Below are 22,623 nucleotides of genomic sequence, written 5' to 3'. Positions count from 1 at the left end.
TGCCAAAAACAGAAGCGTCAAGAGCTTTCGGAATGAGATTGGTTTCTTTCTCCTAACATACTTCAATTAACATGGAGGAAGAGTGATTCCTAAATTGGTGCTCAGCTTTGCTTAAGCCCCTCTCACACTATCACTCCTACATTTATGATACCTCCTGCTGTGCTGATATATTGTCCTGTTGGAACACCCTTTCAATAATAATCCAATACCTACCTCGGGGGGCTCTTCAAACCTTTTTTAAAAATGTCCATTTCACAGTACTCCTTATTTTTATATATTACATGCATTGTGTATCACTAAAGCGCTGATATGTGCTATTAAATTTTTTTTTAAAAAGTATTCATGTCTACATTATTTTATGTTCTCTAACAGCAACTGCGTCTGTAGTTTTGTCCTCAGAAGTGCTGCACAAAACGATTATTCCACAGGTGAGGGTCACTGGGGTTGATTGGGCTAATTTACCATTGCAAGCGAAACACGTGAAGAAACAGCTGCATGGATTGCATACAGTATTAAGGTCTAGGTAGGTACAGGTATGTTAAGATATTTGTAAGTCTTTCCATTTCTGACAGTACTGCATATTTCCAGAGGCATTTGGTTCTCAGACTCCTGTCATGCCAAGCAAGTTAGTTACACTTAAAGAGAAAGAGCAAGCCTGACTGTGATGTATCTATCTGGAACAGATCCAATGTTGTGAAGTGTCCAGGGCACCAAGCTGAAGAAACTGGCCCTGCTGGACATGTATATTCAATCTTCTCTATTTGCTGCAGTGTCTGTAAAACTTACACCAACAGCTGAGCAAACAGTCCACAGGGACAGCCAATAAAATATTATTCATGAAGGGGTCTCTGTGTTGCACCCCAGCAAACAATCACTGTCAAAACCACTTGTGAGGGAATAACAATGAGAAGGAAAAATGTAATTATATACAAGGCATCACAATGTGATTTGAGCGGTTCTGTTGTGATAAAAAGGAATATAATTGCATTACCCCCTAGAGAGAGAGGGAGAGAGAGAGAACGATTCTTTGTTGATTTTATTTTTTATGCCAGTGATTTCTGTCTGCCTGGTTCCATGAAAATGATTTGTCCCTTACACTCACAGAGTCATCAATATGAGACAAACAGATTTGTGGGTGTGGAGATGGAGGTGGTTTATTCTAATGCACAGAAACATATATTATATTAATAACTTACCAATTCAACAAACATTGCATTTTCATTCAACAGCCTTGATGCACTTGTTTGTAAAGCATTTGTATTTGCTAGTTAGCACCTCTCAGAAAGCTAATTTGCCACAATTAAACTTGGCAGACAGAATACACAAGACTTTACATGATTACACACAGGTGCTGCGGCATCATTTTTTAAATCTCCTTTGACATGTTTTTTTTTGGTTTTCTGTGTTTTTCAAAGAAGATGATGTGACACCTTGGTTTTGTGGCTTGAGTGCCAGGGTTGTATGGAGCAAGCTGAAAAAAATAAGCTTGCCCACTCGGAGGGGACAGTCTAATACCATAAGCTAAGACTGCACACCTCTATATTCCACTTTTAAGAAGGTGGAGCAAACTCTGAACTTGGGCAAAAGCTTAGTGAATGTATCTCTTAATGTCTCAAACTGCACCTGTTGAGGAGTGAAAGTTGTACATACTTTGTTGAACGGTATAGATACTTAGTGGGTCTTTGCATGTGTTGCCTATATATATTGTATGTGGAAAGCTACATGAGGTTATTCAGAAAATAAAGGTTAAACCTACCAGTGCTGGCATCAGAATATCTGCGCCATAGACGAAGGCAGCACCGAGCGTGAAACCCACTGCAACAGGAAGGAATGCGAAAGCCCCATACTTCCCTGACTCCTCTGCCATTTCAATCGCTGGGGCGAGAAGGGACCAATAGGAGGCCGCCAACATCACCTGCCAATCAAAGTAACAGATTAGTTGAGGTCAATCTCATTCTTTCCTGTTTTACCGGGAAGAAAACCTTTTGAGATTTCCAGAAAGCTGGCAGCAGCAACAAAGAACCACTCGCTTTTACCTAAAAAATGGCAATAGCATTCTGCACGCAGAGCAAATCTGATGAGAAAACAATATTTGATCATTTTGAAAAAAGAACATTTATTTTAAATAGCATAGCGTTTCAAATTAAATCGTCTGATTAAAAGAAGTGGAAGACTGATCAGAATTGGCAAGATAACTGGTGCCATTTCTTGAATCCACATCAAAAGCAGCACTCAATCCTGTTTGATACTGTATTTCCCTCTGGTATTAGCTCTTCAGTGTTTGTACTGCGAGCAAAGCAATTAAACATCATATGTGTCAATAAAATAATCCATCGTGAAATTTCTCTAAATGAAAGCGCATGGGATGTGATGGTTAATGGCTATGACAGCTTTACCCAAGCATAATATACTAATGGAATCAGAATGTTCATTTTCAGTTGTTCTTTTTTTAGATTCTCTGTGTTAAAGCAGGCTGCACAGTAGAAGAAAACACCAGACAAACGTTAACACCTTCATATGTTACATGTGTATTTTTGATTTTAGCAGTTTCAAGTTTTGTATTTTTCTACTCCTGCTCCGAAAATATAACACACATTGTTTGTTTGCTATGTGAAGTGTATATATGAGATAGAAAAAGACTTTGTTTAAAAGTCTGTATTATTAGCTTGACTACTTATAGAAATATACCAGTATTGCTCAAAGGAAGGTAAATCAACAGCTGTTGTTTCTACAAAACACTTTGGAAAGCAACTCCATTTGAAAGGCTCTGGGCTGAAGCAGCTACAAGCTCTGCTCCCCATCAGCACGGAGCTGTGCAGTTTCTCATGACAGGCGCTCACAAGTCAGTGCAGTTCCTTCAACATGCCAGTGTCGGTTTATTCAGTCCACCCTGATTCTGAACTTCCTCAGTCACTCACTCAAGAAAGTGTCCTTAGGATGTCCCCTTACTGACATTAAGCCTCTGACAGCGACCTCGTTCTCCTTGCTTACATTGAGTCAACAGAACAAAATAGTGGCAGATATAAAGACTCTTTACTCAATTTAAAATATGGTCCTTTGAGTAGCAAGACTTTAAAGAAACAATTGTACGAGTGCATACAATTTCAGTATTATAATCTTAAATATGTATAAAATGACATGGGGAGCAGTGTTTCAATGAACAATGGAACTGACCCATATTAGATCATCACATTTTACAAGTTAGAAGTTACCAGGGCACCCACATGCACAGAGTTCTCATAATGACGTCATAATCGCACTGTACCTAAAGATTACAAATATTTATAGGAAATCTACAGTTCATTGGAATATAGCTACCGTGCTCACCTTACAGAGTGCAACGGACAGACAGGTGGACACGATCATCACAAATGCAAGCATAACAGCCTATTATATCCAACAGCGATGGGTATTTTTGCTTTGTTATTATATAGCCTTTGACACTTCGGATCAGCCACCTGACAAAAAAAAAAAAAAAAAAAATCTACTTTTTCTGCTAAACTGAATTTCACAAACTGTTTGAGCTGCACTTTACAGCTGCTTCACTAAGACTGCTGCCTGACACATATCAAGGTTAGTGCTGCCAGCACATTAAAACACAGTTCTCACGGCACATTGTTTTTACATATTTAAAAAGGTTTGCACAAAGGATGTTGTATAAAGAATGGGAAGGTAGACGGTTTACAGCTACTCTCAAGTGGAATAACCCCACCACTCTATGTATTTTCCTGTAGTGTTCTGTTTATAGATGGACAATGTATTGAACATGAAGTATGCTTTACCCTTAATTAAACACATGAATTCAGGGAGCCTAAATCTGCATGGCCACGCAGCATCATTTTGAGCTGTGTACCTAGCTATTGTTCTGAAGCTTCAATACTTTGGCAGGATATAGACAAACAGTACTTTTAAGTAAAGAATATACGTCAAGTGAAGAATATACGTCAACCGAGACAGCAAGGAATTATATTCTAGAGTAAAGCCAAACATGATGGTGACCAAAAAATGTAAGGCCCAAAAAAACTGTAAACAGACAGGTGTCTTAAAAATAGCCAATGAACTACATTTTTACTTATACACTTATAAAATCTTGAAAATAACTAATTAATACAATATAAAAACCTAGCAAAGAGCCTTCAATACAAAAAATGGGGCCAGTGATATTGCTGCTAAATCCTCCACATGTCCTGAATTAAACTGTGAACATCACTAAAGCGAAGCAATTGAAGCACTTGCTTTTATCTAACAATTAAGCGCAGAACGGACAGATTTGTCTATTTTTAAGAAAAACGACTTAGGTACCTTTCAGTCTTCGTTGAGTGTATTCTGCACTTAGGGCTCAGCAGATCTCAAACACTCCAATTCCTTTGTTTCTAATGAGTGTTTTAAGCCATTAGGCAACCCTCTTGAAATAATGATCAAAGTACAATAAGTTCAGTTTTTTGAAATTCACTTTTTTTCCTTTGAAAAATGCTAGCATCTATAAAGGCCTCCGGTTTTTTTTACATGGGTGACAACTGAATTACTTAGGCAGCAAAATGGCAAGCACTTCATTGTCCTTTATGGAGAACAGACTTTGCTGAAGATTTCTACCCCAGGGGTCATTCTGGTTGGATAGTTTGTTTTTAAAAATAGTTTTAAGATCATTCTACCTTTTTTTTTTTTTTTTTTTTTTGGTGGGTGTGGCAGGGTATAAGCCCTAAATGTAAATGCTGCATGTGTTGTAAATGTGGCTGGAGCCTTAATTGAATGATTGTTGGTAAATTATTCTCCAGCCACATGTATATAAGGAAGGAGAAATCCTTTGTTTGGTGGAGGAAGTTTGGTGAGTGTGTACAGGTTTTGTAACTTGGTAGTGAAGGCTGTAGCAGGCTGATTGCCCTGTACATTGGGAAATTAGTGTTGGTGTAACTTGTATGGGGAAATGGGATTATTGTGTGTGCATTCTGGAGTTGTTTTGTTTGATTAATTGATTGTTTGTTTACAGACAGGCGCTTGATTGAGACTTGCTGCCTGTTAGGTTTGGTTAAGAGGAAGTGATTGGCTGTGCCGGTCCTCAATCAGCAGGTGGGCGGGTCTCGACTGACTGTTCGCCAGCATAAAAACTTCCGGTGGGGATCGCTCTGGGCGACTGCAACGCCATGCTACAGAGAGGGGCGCTGCGTACACAGGAGGAGAGCGTACACTCTGCAGGAACTACAGCTACGCAACCCTGAAACTGCAACGCAGTGCTTGTGAAGGCAATGCCCAGCCAAGGCCGTATGAAGCAGCAAGAGTCGTAGTATGAATAAGTAGGTTAGTGTAGGGGATATTAATCCCAAGTAATGTACAGCGAGGGTTACGTAGTGTAGCAGGTTCCTGGAGCGAGACGTCTCGTTCAGTAAGGCTAGCACTCACCCTGTGTGGCACCTTTTATTTGTAGTTTTTGTACTGTGTTTTTATTTTGCCTTTTGTACAGCCTGCTGTATGTGTCCTCTGTGTGCTACCACCGCTGGTAGTGTCATGTGACCCGTTTGTTTACTTTCGTTCTTTTGTGTTAACAAATCCTGCGCGTATGAGAGGCGTTTCAAACCCAACTCCCACTGTCTCACACAAGCCTACAAGTGTTTTGTTCTTCTGTTTGAACCTTTATTTTGGCCTTCGTGCCGTATTTATTTTGTGTTCCTCTTTGTTTGTTAAGTAAATGTGAGCCTCTGTCTCATTCCTGACGTTATCCTGCTACAGTGGCATTGTCAGCTACAAGAGACCAACCTACAGTTAAAAGTTCATTTTATATTCTGGAAAACCACTGTAAAACAGGGATGGAATTAACACTCCAATTGTATAGCCGTTTGAGGAGTTGTGGGCTAGTCGATGAAACACAGATGGAAGGTGCCCACTTGAAGACTCCAGAGATGTACCCTACTTAGCTCAATCCAGACGGTTGTCATGCTGATGCGCTTGGGAGACTGCACTGTGGCTGATCCCTGGAGCCAGCATCGCAGCCGTTGTGTGTGCTGATGCACTGGGGAGGCAAATAAGCTGATCCTTGGAGCCAACATTACACTTCAGCCATCAACACCAGGCAGAAGGATATCTACATCATCAGATGGAAAACAACACTGGAGATGCAGATGGATCACATTATTTTACTGTAAAGCTACATCTTAGTTGGTGCTTATCTTGGCGAGAGCAGAGGTCAAATCAACATGAAGTTTTACATTTACTCTCATGTAATGGAAATCACTAACACTTTGGCTTCCATCCCAATATGCAGAGACAATAAACAGCGATTCATCCCAGATGATCACAATACTTGGTGTATGGTTTCTTGTCTCCAAAGTGATACATCATTGTTTCAGCCAACAACATGAGTCAATGGCATTTGTCAGCAAAATGATTAATAAAAGATATTAGCTGTCAGACAAAATTACTGCAGAACAGGTTTGTTCTTATGTGCTGATGAAACATGATGGAGGGGCAGTCTTGCTTGCCTTGATTCACGCTGCTGATTCTTTACCACCCAACTTAAGCTTCCTTAAGTATATTTCTTAACTTATCAACTTGCTGAGCAAGCTTGATATACTGTCTTGTAAGTTTATAGTTAATTAAAGCATAATTGGTTTATTTATTTGGCAGACACGTTCTCTGTGCCATGCACTCCTACAGTTTCCAGTTAGTGGAGTGAACAAAACCATGCAGAACAAAGCAAGTTATACAACAGGTGCACAGGGATCTACAGCAACACTCAATAGTGGAGTACCATCCAAAAGCGCTGTACAACAGCATAGGAGGTATTCAAATCCAATGACAGAACAATGAAAACAAACAAAGAGATGAAAATAATACAGATGAGACAGTTAATTAAACAAATTATCGAAACGTAATCTTGTAGTTGCTGTTGACGACTGCATGTGAACCTAGGTTACCCTTATAGAAGTTTACCGTAGCACAACAGGGATGGCAATAAGACCAATAACCATTGCAGTACAACCTGGTATGGGTGAAACTGTTATGCAATAGGAGTCTTACTGCCATCTGTGTAAAAGTACAGTGAAGTGCAATAAAGCATAGGGAGAGCAAAGTAAAGGATAGCGAGGTTTGGTAAAGCATGTTAATATACATGGCAAACTATGGTAAGTGCATAGTATAACCATGGAAAAAGCATGGGAAAACTGCAAGAATACCAAGAAAAACTTTTATAAGGGTAGTCAAGCTAATAATACAGTCCTCATTATCTATACTTGAGTAAAGGGTAAAGTGTCATTCTTTTAAAAAAAAAAATTGCTTGACGTTTAATGTAAACTTGTCAATCTGTACTAACTTCGTGCCCCAAGAGACCACACAAACCAAATTACATAAACAGGATACACTAACATCCTGGAGGACATTTAGCAATCAGTGGATTGCAAACTAGTTTAGTTAGTGTGATCTGCTTTTACTCAACAGAATCAATTTAAACATATGTATTTATTACACACATGTATTTATTACACACATGCACTCAGTTGTGTATCAATCAATTTTACATTCAACTCCCTTTGAATGTTGTTCCATGGCAAAAGAGCAAACTCTTTTATTGACAATTTACATATGAACATTTGGGCACTGCAAAATCAGATAATTTAATGATAATATTAAGCATCCGGCTTCTGACAGTCGTGCACAATAAATCAATTGATGGTAGCCCACTACACAGCATGCACTATCCCAAATGAGGTCGTGGGTTCAGGACATGCCTGAGGATAAACGAGGCGCACTCCATGTCACAACAGAATACTGTGCTGACCTTATGACTTGAAACCATGGGGGCCATCTGCTAGACCATGATGATGATCCCATCTCACAGTCAGTAGAGCAGGAATATTGTTGACCCTGGTGCCCTGAGCATCACCACCCTCAGAGACGCTCGCTTGTGTGCATAGTGTCAGCCCTGTTACAGTGGTGCCGTGAACGGATTTCATAGATTGGCTGCAGCTGATCGTTGAGGTCAAGGGGAAGGAGGGGAGTGTAACGGGCAGTGTTGTTTAGTTACAGATTCTGTCCCATCAGTGAGATGAGGTTAAAAGCTCTTAAACCACAAATGCAGACAAGCCTGGCTCTTTTGCATTGTGGTTAAGAAACTCGTTTGCAGTGCGCAAAGTCGCCGGTTCACGCCCAGCCTCCGCCCTGTTACACATGTAGAATCAGGGTCACAGTTCACCCGATGTATTGCAGGTAATCAAAAAACAACTGCAGTAACTCCTGCAGGTTAGAATGGGAAACCCCTTGCTCATCACATACAGGAAATAAATCTGTGCAGACATATACTACCTCTTGAAATACTACATGTAATTATAATGAAAGAGGCTTCAGCATGCGAAGATACAATCATACAGCATCTAGTGGACACCAGAGTAAAATTGGTCTCTCTGGAAACCAGGATTACAACTGGATTTTCTTTCCTCATATGGGACTAAATCTTCTTATAAAACAAAGATTGGCTCACAATTCCAAGAAGAGAGACTAGGACAGTTTATTTGCAATTGGTTTGAACCAGTGTACAAGTCTGCACAACTTATTAAAAAAAAAAAAAAAAAAAAAAGATGTTTTGAGTTGTTTCTTGTAAATGAAAAGAGGAAAAGGAATCAACTATGAATAAAAGGCCTTAACCCTGTAAGATGCAATGGATCTATGTGGCCCACAAATAAAAATTATGCTAACTTTCTTATCGTTTGCAATGAGGTGCACGAAACAAAGGTACTGGGACAGGTTGGATCTGGTCATCCACATTTACCAGTGGGAGATATAAACAAGGGACCAAAAATCTTAAGAACACTGAGTAGAACTACAGCAACACAAGTCAGGCTTTTTGCAAATATAACTTTTGATGTTTTTAGTGCCAGCGAATACAAACTCCAGATTTAATTTAGCTGTATACCTGCATCCTTTCATTGGCTTATAATCGTCTAACAATCCACTGCAAATCAATTTGTGTCACTACTTATAGAGCCATTCTTTGAAATTACCACTGAATATCGGAGGTAATTGCAAATAATGTCTCATTACCCAAAAAGAAAATGGAGCCAGGAGACCATCCAAATCATTAAAGCGCTTTTGCCAACAGCCATCAAAAAAATCCACAGGCGTGCCTGCCTTTCAAGCCCAGCAGTGTGAACACTGGAAGCGCTCTTAGTTTCTTAAGTATGGTTCTTCATGGTGTCAATAATGTTGAAACTAGGCGCAGGACTGTCGATCTTGTTGCTGGCTTAGGGCCATTTGAAAAATAAGTGTTTGATCTCCGGTGGAGAGTTTCAAATGAGGGAACATATACACAGTCTATACTGATGTGCTAATCATCTTGCATTTCTCACGGTTACAAAATTTAACCCCTTAACTTCCATCCATTTTTGACCAGTTTAGCCCGACCACAAAAATACAACAAGATGGCAAAGCCTCCTGCATTACAAGTTACAGGTACAGTATGTTTAGAAGGGTTATACTACAAATATATAGTCTTTTGTTAGGTCATTTAGTGCCAAATTTAGTGGTTTCTTCTAAGTTTTTCGATTATGCCCATGGCTTGATTGTCTGTCCTCAGCATATTTTCAACCCTTAGCAAACACATGAATATTTTAAATAACATGAAATGTCAAAGGTAGAATGCTGTCCCTATATAGCCCAGTTGTGTGGGTTGAACAAAACTATTTTAGCAACAGTTTTTTCACATTCTAACCAGAAGAAGCAGGGGACTACAATGATGATATCTGCCTGTCCCTCAATCTGTGTCCCATAAGTGACCCACAAGGGTTGTGGGAAAGCTCCAGGTCAAAAGTCATAGTTTTTTTTTAATTTTATTTTATTTATTGCTCTTTGAGAATGAGCATTTCAATGGGTTTCCACAACAGAAAAAAAAAAAAAAAAAAAAAAAAAAACCCTTGTGCACTTTTTCTTTTAGCATTAACATGACCTTGGTACACTGTGAACATGGAAACGGATGCTGAGCATTAGTGCAAGAAAAAAACATCATCTGGTTTGTATTACCATGTATTACTCAGACTATTACATTTTGAAAGGTCACACCAACACATTTATAAAGAGTTAAGGCTGATATTCTGTTGCTGTGTGTTAACTACAGATTGCATGCGCTTTCATCAGCAAATTATAATATTTTATACCGTTAGTAACAGATGGGGAACTGCTTTCAGCTTGCACCATGCTTTGCCTGGTTGAATGCCCAAGGGAAGTCTGTGTGATCAAATGACTCGCAGCTGACTCCAGAACCTACTGTGAGTTTTAAAAGAATTAATTAAACTAAAGAAATACTACTTTCATTATATAAAGTAGGTCTATTTTATGAAAAAGCATTTGCAAATAAAACTGAATTTTATGTACAATTTTCTAAAAGGATTTATTTTATTTTATTTCCTATAAAGAAGTGTGAACCCCTGCTCAAAATCAATTTATTTGCATCCTATTAGCTCTCTTAACATTATTACTGGTCTTCTATTGCTCCACTGAGAAAGCTGCCACACTTTCAACAGACGGCTGTAGCACTTCCAGACAAGTATACTTCTTTGATTATTATTATTATTTATTTTATTTTTTTTGTGTTCCTTTCCAGTGAGATCTTGGAATCAAGCAAAATTTTTACCTTTGCAAGAAAGAATGCAATATAAATTAGAACCGAGAGTTCTTTATTATTAGCATGTAAAAAGCAAAAGTGGGGAAGTCAGTGATAATTTCGCTAGTACTAAAAGAAGGTAGGGCAATATAATACACATACACAGTATGTAGCATTAGTAGTCCAAAAAGTCTTGTGGTTGCAAACTATCTACCCCTGGAATTAGTTTTCAGCTGATAAATCACAGTGCTTGTATAAACTGTTAATATGTAGCAGTAACGGAATGCATTTTGTGAAAAATGTATACAGTGATAAGTTATGTTTCAGCAATGCATGCATTAGTGTGATAAACTGACTGAACACAGTCAACGGTAAAAGTCAATAATTAAACAGACTAGATCAGGGCTTCCCAACCCTGGTCCTGGGGTCTCCATGTGTCTTCTGGTTTTCATTCCAACTGAGCAATCAACGGGGCTGTTTACATGCACAAGGCATGACAGCTTTCCTCACAACGTGTTTGCCGTACTTTTCAGGAAATGCGTAGCTATGCAGTTCTGAAACTGGAAACAAAATCGTCCGTGCCAATGCAGATTACTCGATTTATAGTCATTTAGGGGAGGGGGTATTTAAGTGTCCGTGTCTGCTTATTAAGTAGGAAAAGAACGACTCTGAATATCGCGAGGAGAGCTTCGTGTGTTGCCATGACGATAAAAACATTAAGAGGAGAAGTTAATTTACGTGTTGTCGTGCACATTCTGAATTACGCAGCGAAGTTGGCGTAGTTGAACTAACAATTTGCTTAATTAGACCTTTTTACTTGTTTTCAGCGCCTAAGCAGTTGCAAAGTTCAACTTACTTATAAAATTGTATAGCTAACTTGAAATCTGCAACTTTTTAAGAGCTGAAATCAAATAGAAAGGTCTAATTATGCAAATTATTAGTTCAATTAAGGGTCTAGTTAAGTCACTGAGAGCTCAGTTAGACTGAATACCAGAAGATACTTGAAGTAAACAAGATTCTGCATTTTAACACTAAATCTAAACATCTCCACGTATGTGAATATCTCACGCATGTCCAATCTTAAGTGTTACTAAACATTTGAATTAAATACCCATACGGCGTTTCAGCTGCAAAATCGTAAAAATGAATAAGTTATAAGCACTTGCTTCTGCAACCGCCAGACCCGCAGTTTATGCGGCATACTGAAATTAATACAATATAGCCGACAATTTAGTCTGGGCTTTTTAATAAAATTAAAGTGCTGAAACACTAATGAAAGTCACTGTACACATTCATGTTATATTATTATTATTATTATTATTATTATTATTATTATTTAGCAGTTGACGCAAAATATACACATTGAATCACAATACAGTGTGATATAGCTATGCTACTTTTTTCTCCTCTGAATAGCTACCAACAACAGCTCAAGCTGCACTCCACTACAGAAGTCGTCCTCAGGCAGAACGACTGCGTGATTTCTGCGTAGATTGTACTGAGAAAGCTGTAATAGAACTCTGAACAGACAGAGCCTGTGAACTCCATTTCACTAAAAGCGCTTTCATGTTGCATAAGTTATATTTTTGTTTTATGCTATTTTTATAGTTTATAATTTTGCTTGTGCATACTACCCTTGTTTACACATAAGTTTATTGTGTAAAGTTTATTTTATTACAGCTTTTTACGTTTATGTATGTGCTCTTTTTGAAAAATACGGAGTTTCTGCTCTGAAAATGTTATGTATGATGTTCATAAATAAAAATATTAAGTTGTATCTTATTGTTTGTTTTTCATTTTCACATCAAAGCTGTTTTAAAATGGAGCCGTACATTTTGGCGGTTGTATGTAGTCCGAAATCTTGGTGGTTCTAGCGTTAACACAAAGCTGTATAACATAAAAACACCCTGAGTCAGAAGAAGCCTGAGCCAATAAGAATGCCTCCATCACCTTTACCACAGGAAGCGACACTGTACTTGAAAAGGAGAAAGTGTAAATATTCTAAAGTTACCCTCTAAAAACTGTAGATACCCCCAATTAAAGAAAACCAGTAATAATGTTGCTGATGCTAATAACAGGGAAGAAACTGAATCTGATGCCTTGGTTAGCACTCCTTTAGGAATGACAAATCTCTTTCCGTAGACAGAATGGAAAATGAAACCCTGTCTATTTCCATGGTACATAAACTGAGGCAGCTCATTTGTGAAAGGAAACCCAATAAACATAATGAAGCTTTTAATCTGAGAGCTGTTACCACAGCAAGAGGCAGGTTTGGATTAGAACATGCTTAATGTGACCTTACTTAGGCCAATATACTGTATATCCCTGAAACACTTTCACTTTATAGGTAAAATTATATTTTCTAACATATTTAGATGGACAGTCTGGGGCTGGTTTATGCCTAAAAACCAGAGCACACCTCATAAATCATGAAAATATTCATAACATTTGAATAAAATAACAGCTCATAAGCTTATACCCAAACGCAACCTAAAATGTCCACTGGCGGTCTATCTATGAGGCTCAGAAAAAAAGTTGTGAGAAGAGATTTCAAGGGGCAGAGAGAGACGATGCAGTACACCTTTCTTTTACTCTGTTCAGCCAGGGCAATTGTCCATATTAGAAATATGCTTTAGATTGTTTTCTGTAATAAGTTTACTACAAACAGTGTTTAAAGAGCAGAGGACATTTTTCAGATAATAATTTGAAACAGGAAAGCGATTGTTCTCATACTATTCCTATTCTGTAATAATTATCACTGAAGGTGTAGGTATGGGTTGTGGGTTTATATTTATACATGTATGAATGTCAAAGTTATATATCTGTATTATAAAACTGCATGTATATTATTTAATGTAATAAAGGTCTTTATAAACAAAATTTTAAAAAAAGCCTTATCTGGTCTATCGTGATCCATTGTCTATTCCGGTCTTTAACAAAAAAAGGCATTACAATGTTTTGCAGAATGCGAGTAGAACCTGAAGGAACAGCACAAAGGCAGACTATTTTTCCCAGTTGAATAAAAGAAAAGGGCCATCAGAAGCCATCAATTGAGGATTCTCTGTAGAAGCGGTCTCTCTCGGTTTGGATAAACCTCCAAAACCAGGACCGGAGCATGAATTTACGATTCAAACACACAAAACTTACCCCTGCTGCAAATCCAAGGCTACCATCCAGGATTCGTTTCTGTTGAGAGAAGAAAAAGGCCAATTTGAAATCTCCCATTTGTTTCTTACATGAGAACTAATGATTGATAGCATGTATGCACAAAAGAAGAAAAAAAAAACACCGCTTTTTCTAGAGCAAAATTAGTTCAGAATATTTATTCGGAGGATCCTAGCTCCTAGATGCCATGATGTTGTTCATTATATTATGACTAATAATAATAATAATAATAATAATTGAATACTGCCTCTATACAGAAGAAGCTTAGAAACGTAATCTCAGTTTGGCAAAGGTCAATGTCGTCACACAAGCATACTTATCAGACACTACACCTCGCAAGGTTTCTGATATACAGTTTTAACAGTTACAAAAGGGTTCACTTTTCTTGTACGTAGACACCCTTGATCGAACGTGACCATAAGAATCAAAGAATACAGCTGTGTACCGAGTATGAAGCCAATATAACAAGGCCTCTCCATTCACACCAAAAGTAGGAATGTGTGCACCAGTCTGAATTGTATTGATTGTGATTACGTTGGAAAATATATTGCAGTGACACATTAAAACACAGGAGACAGCAACGATAAGTAAAGAACTTGCTGTAAACACTACCCTGTGTTCTGTAACTCTGTAAAGAGGCTCTCAATCTGTACCTGTCCACTGGAGAATATAAAAACAAGTGAGGCTCCAGCAGCTGTAAGTGCCCAAGTGAAGAGGGTCCCTAAGAGTGCCTGGACCATGGGACTGTATCCTGCAATCATACTGCCAGCCTGAGGAGAAACAGTACAAATATCACAATGAAATATGCACTATACAGTATGCTCCTCCAAGCTGCACATATCTGTCCAAAAGTGGCAACCCTTGGAACTGAAATAATGCCTGGTTACCATCTAAAAAACAGCAAGGATTAGTCTCACAAATGTGTTTGTCTGTTTCCATTACAATCGCACGGGCTACTCAGAGGAAATGTACTGGCTCAGTACTCTCATAATGGGTGGAAAGGAACAATGCTTTCACGAACACCGACGGACATTTGTAAATCATCATATCTAAAACTAGATCTCAGAAGAATGGGTAGGATTACTTAAGGGTTTTCTTTATGGTTCAATTCATGTGCTAATTAAACCACAATACAAACCAAACACATATTTTGAGAAATTGAATCCCATGTATGAGGTACATAAATCAACTTCAAATATCAATCCATCCATGTGACATGGAATGCTACTATCCTACTTTTCTCTATTGCTTAGGAACTAGAACTAGGTCCCTGGTTGTGCGCTATTTGCAGGCATGCAATCACGATGAAAGCTTGTAAATTTTTACAGCACAGGAACAGATAAGGTTGAAGAGAGGCACATATCAACTGATGTGATCAAATCAGCACCAGAATATGGGAAATGTGTTCCATGAACACAAAATAGCATGCATAATAGAAACATAGCTAGAATTAGACTCCCCTAGGCTTTATAATAAACGTACACTAACACCCGAACATGTTACACCTTGCCAGCAAGACCTAGAAAACAAATCCTGGTGCCTACTGGACTGCTCATTTAATTGGGGTTCCTATTGCGTTTCTGCTCTAGGATTTATCATAACCACTATGCCTGCAATGTAACAGAAGAATATATGCAGTAGATAAAACTGTATTCTTCTACTTGCACCCACAACAGCCCAGAAGCAATACAGTGTCTCACAATGTCACTGGTGTAGTTTCTCAAGCCATTGCCTGCATTAGATACCTATAACTCCTGGTTTGATTTCCTGATTTGAAAGGAATGCAGGTTTTACTGGAAATGAGAGCCTGTGTTAGGTATTATTGGTAACGTAATTATAGTTTGTTTGTATTATTACAATAACGAAGGCCAGTTTTCTGTGGGTATGCCAAGATAATTAAAATAAACTATCTTGTATCAAGCTTACCTGGTGTTTCCTTTTAACCTTCTGTTTTCAGATGACAACAGGTCCCTCCCAACACCTCCTGTATTCCAATCTAAGTGTCTGTACAGGGAGAGGAAAAGATACAGGTGACAGTGGTTTGTGAACAATGTCTGCGTCCGCTGTATTTTTTTTTGGTTGGTTTTCTTCTTCTTTTTTTTGCTTGATAACTCGTATTACTAGATCCATTTACCCAATAAACCAGCTGGTCCAAGTTGGCTATCGCTTTAAATGATTTTTACAGGGTAGATGCTTGCTAATTTTTAATGCAAAACGAATAAAACGTTTAAGACAGCCTCGCTTAATTGCATACCTGCACATTTGTGCATGCATAATGAATACTGCCCCTTAACAACTTTTTTTTTTTTTTTTTTTTTTTTACAATAACCTACTATTTTACACAAATCATTTATTTTATATTAACGTAACTTTTTGTATCGCACTTTAGAAGATACTGTAGTACAATACAAAAAAAAAAAAATGTATACTCTACCAGCAGTTAATAAGTAAGCTGAGTAATACATAATCATTTAACTAGAAACTATTTTTTGTTCCTTTTGCATTTCTTTTTTTACAAATAAAAACACATATCACAGTTCTTGCTTACTTTCAACACAACATACACCAGTGAAAGTCCACTACAGTCACTTCCTGATTCCATGTACACGTGTCTCTGAAACGCATCAAGAACCGCCTACCTACGGCGAGGATTGGCTATGGTGATTGCTAGCTCTACCCCACAGTTGCCAAGTCCGCTTATAATAAGCGGAATCTGGCTTCTTGTTTTTTTTTTTGTTTTGTTTTGTTTGTTTGTTTGTTTAGTTTTATTTTTTTAATAGGTGACGTGACTTCAACGGTTTAAAATTGTTGTGGTTTTGGTGACTGACTGGTGTCACAAAATATAAAAATATAGAATTTATATATACCCCTCCCCTTCCCCTCTATCTGAAATGGCTTGGGCTTGTTTCGGGCTTGTTTTGAAAGGTAATAGCGTTTTGGATTTTTTGTTTTTTTTTTTTTTTTTTTCTCGTGAGACTTGGCAACACTGCTCTACCTGTATGCATCGTCAGTGTAAAGTTTCCCGGAAGACGTTCCGTCAGCTGTTCCGGGTGTCAGTTTGTCTGTGTTGTGAAATGTGAGCTGTCGTAGTAACACTCAGTACGATAGTTTGCAAAAACTACCATAAAGTAATTGAATTGCTTTTGTTTTGTATGTGAAAGATAACCGTGTACAAAGTCTGGTTTCCATCTAACTGGTACAGTATGCGTAAAGCCGGTGTAATAATATAGGCGGGCAACTTACTGAGAAAGTTACTACTGCCAGAACGAAGTAATGCCTTCTCGTGATAAAAGGATGCAAAAGCGAGAGCGAAAACTAAATAATATACACTATTAAACACCCACCCCACCCACACACACACACATATATATATATATATATAGAGAGAGAGAGAGAGAGAGAGAGAGAGATAGTGGCCTCAAGCAGGAATGTGATAAATTAAAGATCTTTTAATTAACACCGATAAATTAGTTTGCAATTGCTAAAGCACTATAGATTGCAGTATTCTATGTAGCAGTATAGGATAGTTTTGGCCACTTCTGTATAATACTGCTGTATTTTTTTTTTTGTATGGACACCCTCTCTTTCTATCTTCGTGGTTTAATGCTAGTCCTGTGCTTTTGCACACAAACACAGCCCCGCAATTCTGTTTGCAGAAAGCTCACTAATGTTTACATTGACTGGAGCCTCTTAATTTCTGTCCCGCCTGCTTCTGCATGTGTGCTATGTTACTTTTAACAAGGGTGTTTATAACAATTCAGGGTTTGTTTCACCTTGATTTTGAAACTCGCTCCCTTAACTGGTGCATTTTGTTTAAATGTGAAAAACACTGAAATCATACCAAATTGGGTAAACATGGATCCGTGTTTTTATTACACATTGCAAGTCTCTAATCTTAGCAGTTCTTTTGATCAAAAAAAGAAAAGGAAAAAGTTGAAACGACAAAGTGATCCAGTTCAGAACATCTCGTCCTCGTTGTTTATCTTTTGAATGTTCCTCAATAACACCACGCAAAATACTTTTTAGGTTTGTTTTACACAAACATGCAACTCGTTGCACCTTTATAAATAGTGTCCTTGTGATTGGACCAATCAAGTACCACCAATCGGACCATCACCCTATTATACAGTACAAATGCTGACGTACCAGTATTAATGTTTTTAAAACAGCAAGACTTTATAAACTGCTAATTGTTTCATTTTTCTCTTACATGTGGTCGCATTCAGGAAAACGGAGTCCAACCCAAGCATCTCCTGTCATCATACATCATGCTGATTTCATGTTATTGATAAATCTATCGCCTACTGCACTCAACAAATAAGATTTTTTTATGCTATAAGACACAATTATAATAGGCAGGGAGGCCATCAAACCACATGTGCAGGATTAGGCTGGATCAAAAATGGTTTTGTTTGCAGTTTCCTTCAATTTCCTACAATTATTTATTCATTATTTGCCTGTAGGAATGTACAGTAATTGCCTGCTATGAAGATTGCAGATTGTCTTTCAATAGGAAACCCATGTGGGAAAAAGTTTTTAATCAGTATGGTGGTTGGGTTAAAGGAATGCACAGAAGTATGGTAGTACTTCACTTGTGCTCCATGGATTCTCTGCTGAATGGATAATCAGTGATCATGCTAGCTAACCTTCCATTATCTCTGGGAAGACCACATCAATAGCAAGTAGCTTAGTATCACAATGAGGAATATGCAGTTAATTGATTGGAGGAAAGATGAAGTGAAGCAGAATATGCCTTCCCTTCAGTGAGGCTGGGGATTGCATATCAATTCAGCCAGAGGGGCTCCAGAGGCCACAAATCAATCAATCAATCTGAGAGGCCTGACAGGTTTGGTGAGAATTCAGTGAAACCTGAAATTCTCTTCACCTCAAAGACAAAAAGTCAGATATTCATAAGGTGCTTTTTCCTATCGTACCAATTTATTTTCAGACCAGAATATATGCAGCCTTGAAGCAATACTGCACAGGTTACCTACTCTACTGATATTAGTAACACAGTTCATATCCCAAATATGTTCTTACTGCTTTTGCTAAAAACAAAATGGCATGAAGACCAAAATTGTTTGTCTTTTGCGCACCAACAAAACTATATTGTTTTTGTAAAACAGTAAACATTTTTTCATTTTTTCTCAAAAATATAATATTTATTTAATATCACATATATGTATATATATAATATATATATTAAATTGCGCTACAGCACCATGAAAACCTATCATACTTCATTATGATTTCTAGCATGCTTTACCATTTTTATTCATGTTCTGCCAATTGCATAGTAGTTTGGACAGTTACAGATTTTAAAGGGAGCTTAATTAGGCTTAAAAGAGTATGACTCATTCTTTGCTGCATGTCACCATGCTTTTCTATGCTTTACAATACTTTGGTATCCCAATGTACACCTCTGTAAGAGCATACCCCCACACACAAAGAGTTGTGACTGGTGAAATGGGATTTCCTGCTGGCAACCTCTGGGACCCTTTTTCAGAACCTGTAATCTGGGTCAAAGTGATAGATATGTAGGTTACAGGTCAACCTGGATAATGACTGTAGTAGCAATCTCCTTCATTGTTTTTCAAAGAATGACTAAGCATTGTAACTTTGTGAAATGCTGTTCAATTGTTTGTTTTGTGTACAGCATTACAGCTACAGTGATTGTTACCAGGATTAAGTGGTTTTCTATTTATGGACAAATCTATTTACACAGAAATAACATTTGTCAGTCAATAACCTTTAAACTGTTCCGCAGTTAAATCAGAAATCCAGTTGAGTTTGTTTGTGTTTATGACTTTATTTTTCCTTTGTCTGACGCCATCTAATCTACTGCTAATCATCTACATTTTCAGAACATTTTGTTTCTTATTCTATTAATATCTTATTAGTTGCTTAATAACATGTGAGTTTCTGAAGTGAGGTGGTTTTCAAAATGACCACTAGTGGTGGGCTACTGAAACTTCAGCCTTCTGAGGGCCTTATTTTCAAAGAGTTCACTCATTCGTCGTTTATCATCGTCTGTTTTTTGAAAGGGGCTCACACATCTACTTGGAGTCTACATCTCCAAGGCTATGAACTGCCTTGTAACCCAAAAACAAAACATATACCAAAGCAGCAGCCTAAGAGCTGGAGAAAGTTACCTTAAGCTGTAAGGGAACGTCAGCAAGTACGAGATGTAATCATCGCCTAGTAACGCCAGTAACGCCTTGAAGTCTTTATCGGTTGAGTAGCACTGTAAGCTAATTACAAGCTCATTATTGTGGTATTATTGTGTTAATGTTATATTACTGTTACTTTTTCCACCAGATGCTGTAAAGATGCTTTGGCTCACTGCGCCTCTATGTGTCAGCTATGCTAGTGCCAGATTGTGAAAAAGTGCAGAAAGAGGCTGCAGTTGGTGCATCAGATTTTAGGAGGGAAGCATGTGATGTACTGAGGTCACAGATTCTGACCCTGGGTGTGTTGATTGCCAGTTCAATTCAAGCTCTCCAATTAATTATTCACTGCCAAATCACAGTGCCAGGAGATTCTGTCCTTCCATACTGAATGTCCAGTCATTTTTAAAAACAGTATATTATTTTAATAGAAATCACTGTAGGTGGCCCCCATACAATGCGGAAGCTAGTAAAATGGAGTTCTGTCATTGTGGTTTTCTTCAGCATCACAGTAGCCACGTAACTTGATCTTTTACGAGGGAAAAAATGCAATAAAGCTACAGCAGAGCTCCTCGCAATGTTTTAACCTTTCACCTACCAGTGGGAGTGATTTACCAAGCTCTTGCTTCATTCCATTGTCTGCTCCAGGTAGTTGCTGGAACATTCTAGTTTAGTTGTGAAGCAAGAAGAGAGGATGTGCTTAAGCCTGCAGCTGAAATTACTGTTATAGAATGGAAGCAAACTGGAAAGTCAACAAAGTATGGTAATGCAGTAGAGTGCAAAGACGGGTAAACTACACTTAACTGGCTCACTAGTGGTTAGGATTGAAGTAGCCTACATGCGCTCTCGAGTTCCTGGTTGTAGAAGAGGAAGCTGGCTCGGTCGTGGGAACAGAGGACGTCCACTGAACTCTCGGTTGTCCTGAGCTGTGTGGGGTATTGCTGTGGTGAGGGAAATAATTAATTGGACATTCTAAATTGGGGATTAAATAAGTGGGCACTCCAAAAAAAAGTTTTTTAAATAGTAGATAGGACCACATAGCTCTATTTTCGAAACAGGTGTGTCTTCTCCAGTGTACAAGATTTCTATGATTTGGACAACTGTAGCACTGGAGTCACTGCACTGAGGGATGAGCCAATTGCAAAGCCATCCACTGTCATGGCCCTTTCTATTGATTGTTGCTGAATAGTTGCACCCACCTCTCACATGGCTTTTACTGTATAGGTCTTGAGGATCACATGACCACATACATTTTGTAATTTTACTATTTTTATGGTTTTGAGGATGTTGTTATGTTATGTTTTCTCACTGCGGGCTTAAATAAAGCTTAGCTGCTAAAGACAGAACTTTGTTAAAAACTAAGAAGTTTTAAAAAAAACACGCTCGTTCCAAGTAAAACAACTGAACAATAGAAGGCGTACCTGAGTTTTTAGAAGCTGAGGATAGCTGCTGTTGGAATTGAAATCAGCAAGATGTGTGAACAGCTGAACACAATTCACAAAACACAAAGAAATGTTTTAAGCACTTTTTTTTTTGTTTTGTTCGGTTTGTAGAGTGTTTATAAATTGTTATTTATATATTAACTAAGAAACGAAATGCAAAGGTAATGTAAAGCCCTTGCTTTATTAATATACAAATAATGTGCTGTTATTAATGTCATTATTGTTTTTGTTTTTTGTTTTTTATGGGTGCATATCTTTCTTTGTGCTAGATGTGTATAAAGTTATATCAATTGAAACAGACGGGTTATCCAGTGATGTTTGAAACAATAACAGCATATTAATTTAGCAATAGTGTACACCTGTTCATAAATCATATCACATTTGATGGGACTACTAAATACAACATCCATAAATACATTGTTCAGCCCATAACTTCAAAACACTCAATCAAAAAATATAACAAAACACTTACAAGAAACTGAATCATCTGATAGTAGCAAACAGCCGATAATGCTGAATTTAGAATTGCTAAAAGAAAATTACATTCAAAGACAAATGTTTGTCATTAAATGTAAGTTTCTTTTAGTATTGCTTAAGAAATTAAATAAGCAGACATGTATTTTCATTTTAAAATGATATCAGCAGTGTGTTTCTGCTCAAAGCCTGTCAGCCATGACCTCAGAAGTGCAAACGGAATAGAATATCTAAAAGTAAAGCAAGAAAATAGGGAGCTTCTAGCTTTATGCAATTAATATTTTTTGTTATAATCCGTTTAAGAACAATGTCATTTTGCTTTACAGTTCCAAACTCTTACCTTAACCTGAACCAGGCCTGGCATGGGGGGGAGTGGGGGGCTGTCTGCAGTGTTGCTGTGCCCATGCTTTGCATACATGTAGGGGTTTGTCATGATGCCAGCGCCGTAAGGTGTAATGGCATATGTTGAAATATGTTTTGTTTCCCAGTATGTACGCCTTCTATTTATTATCTTCATTCATTGATGTGCAACAAAAAACATTAATTCCTGCTAGACATCCTTGCAAATTGAGTACAATTCTTATAGGTCCTAGAACCACTTTAGCTACTTGATGCTATAAAAACTTAAGCACGTGAAATGGGTGATAATGTTGCAAAGTCTAGATAGGTGGTAATAAAATGGAGGGCTCTAATATAGTCAGCCTTTAAAGAATACTGTGATCCTGTGAACTCTGAGAGGTGGTGACCTTTGTCAGTTCATCTGCAATGTGTCAACTAAGAGGAGTTGAAGAGT

The 22,623-nt window shown here is 37.9% G+C and overlaps 1 protein-coding gene across 3 annotated transcripts in view; it reads right to left on the bottom strand.

Annotated features, from left to right (window-relative positions):
* LOC121295511 (zinc transporter ZIP11-like) overlaps positions 1-16,355 on the bottom strand; it is a 135,452-nt gene extending 119,097 nt beyond the window's left edge. For 2 of the 3 annotated variants that reach the window (XM_041220209.1, XM_041220210.1), the window contains exons 1-5: positions 16,296-16,355; positions 15,674-15,751; positions 14,401-14,517; positions 13,730-13,768; positions 1,757-1,915 (exon numbers count right to left, since the gene is read on the bottom strand). In XM_041220209.1, coding sequence (XP_041076143.1) covers positions 1,757-1,915; positions 13,730-13,768; positions 14,401-14,508 — 306 coding nt within the window. In that variant the 5' untranslated portion in view covers positions 14,509-14,517; positions 15,674-15,751; positions 16,296-16,355. The remainder of the gene's footprint in view (positions 1-1,756; positions 1,916-13,729; positions 13,769-14,400; positions 14,518-15,673; positions 15,752-16,295) is intronic. The other variant, XM_041220212.1, reaches the window with a different exon arrangement.
* Between the last annotated feature and the right edge of the window lie 6,268 nt (positions 16,356-22,623).

Source organism: Polyodon spathula, chromosome 20, assembly GCF_017654505.1.
Source record: "Polyodon spathula isolate WHYD16114869_AA chromosome 20, ASM1765450v1, whole genome shotgun sequence".
Classification (NCBI taxonomy): domain Eukaryota; kingdom Metazoa; phylum Chordata; class Actinopteri; order Acipenseriformes; family Polyodontidae; genus Polyodon; species Polyodon spathula.
This window is presented reverse-complemented; position numbering and strand designations above follow the sequence as displayed.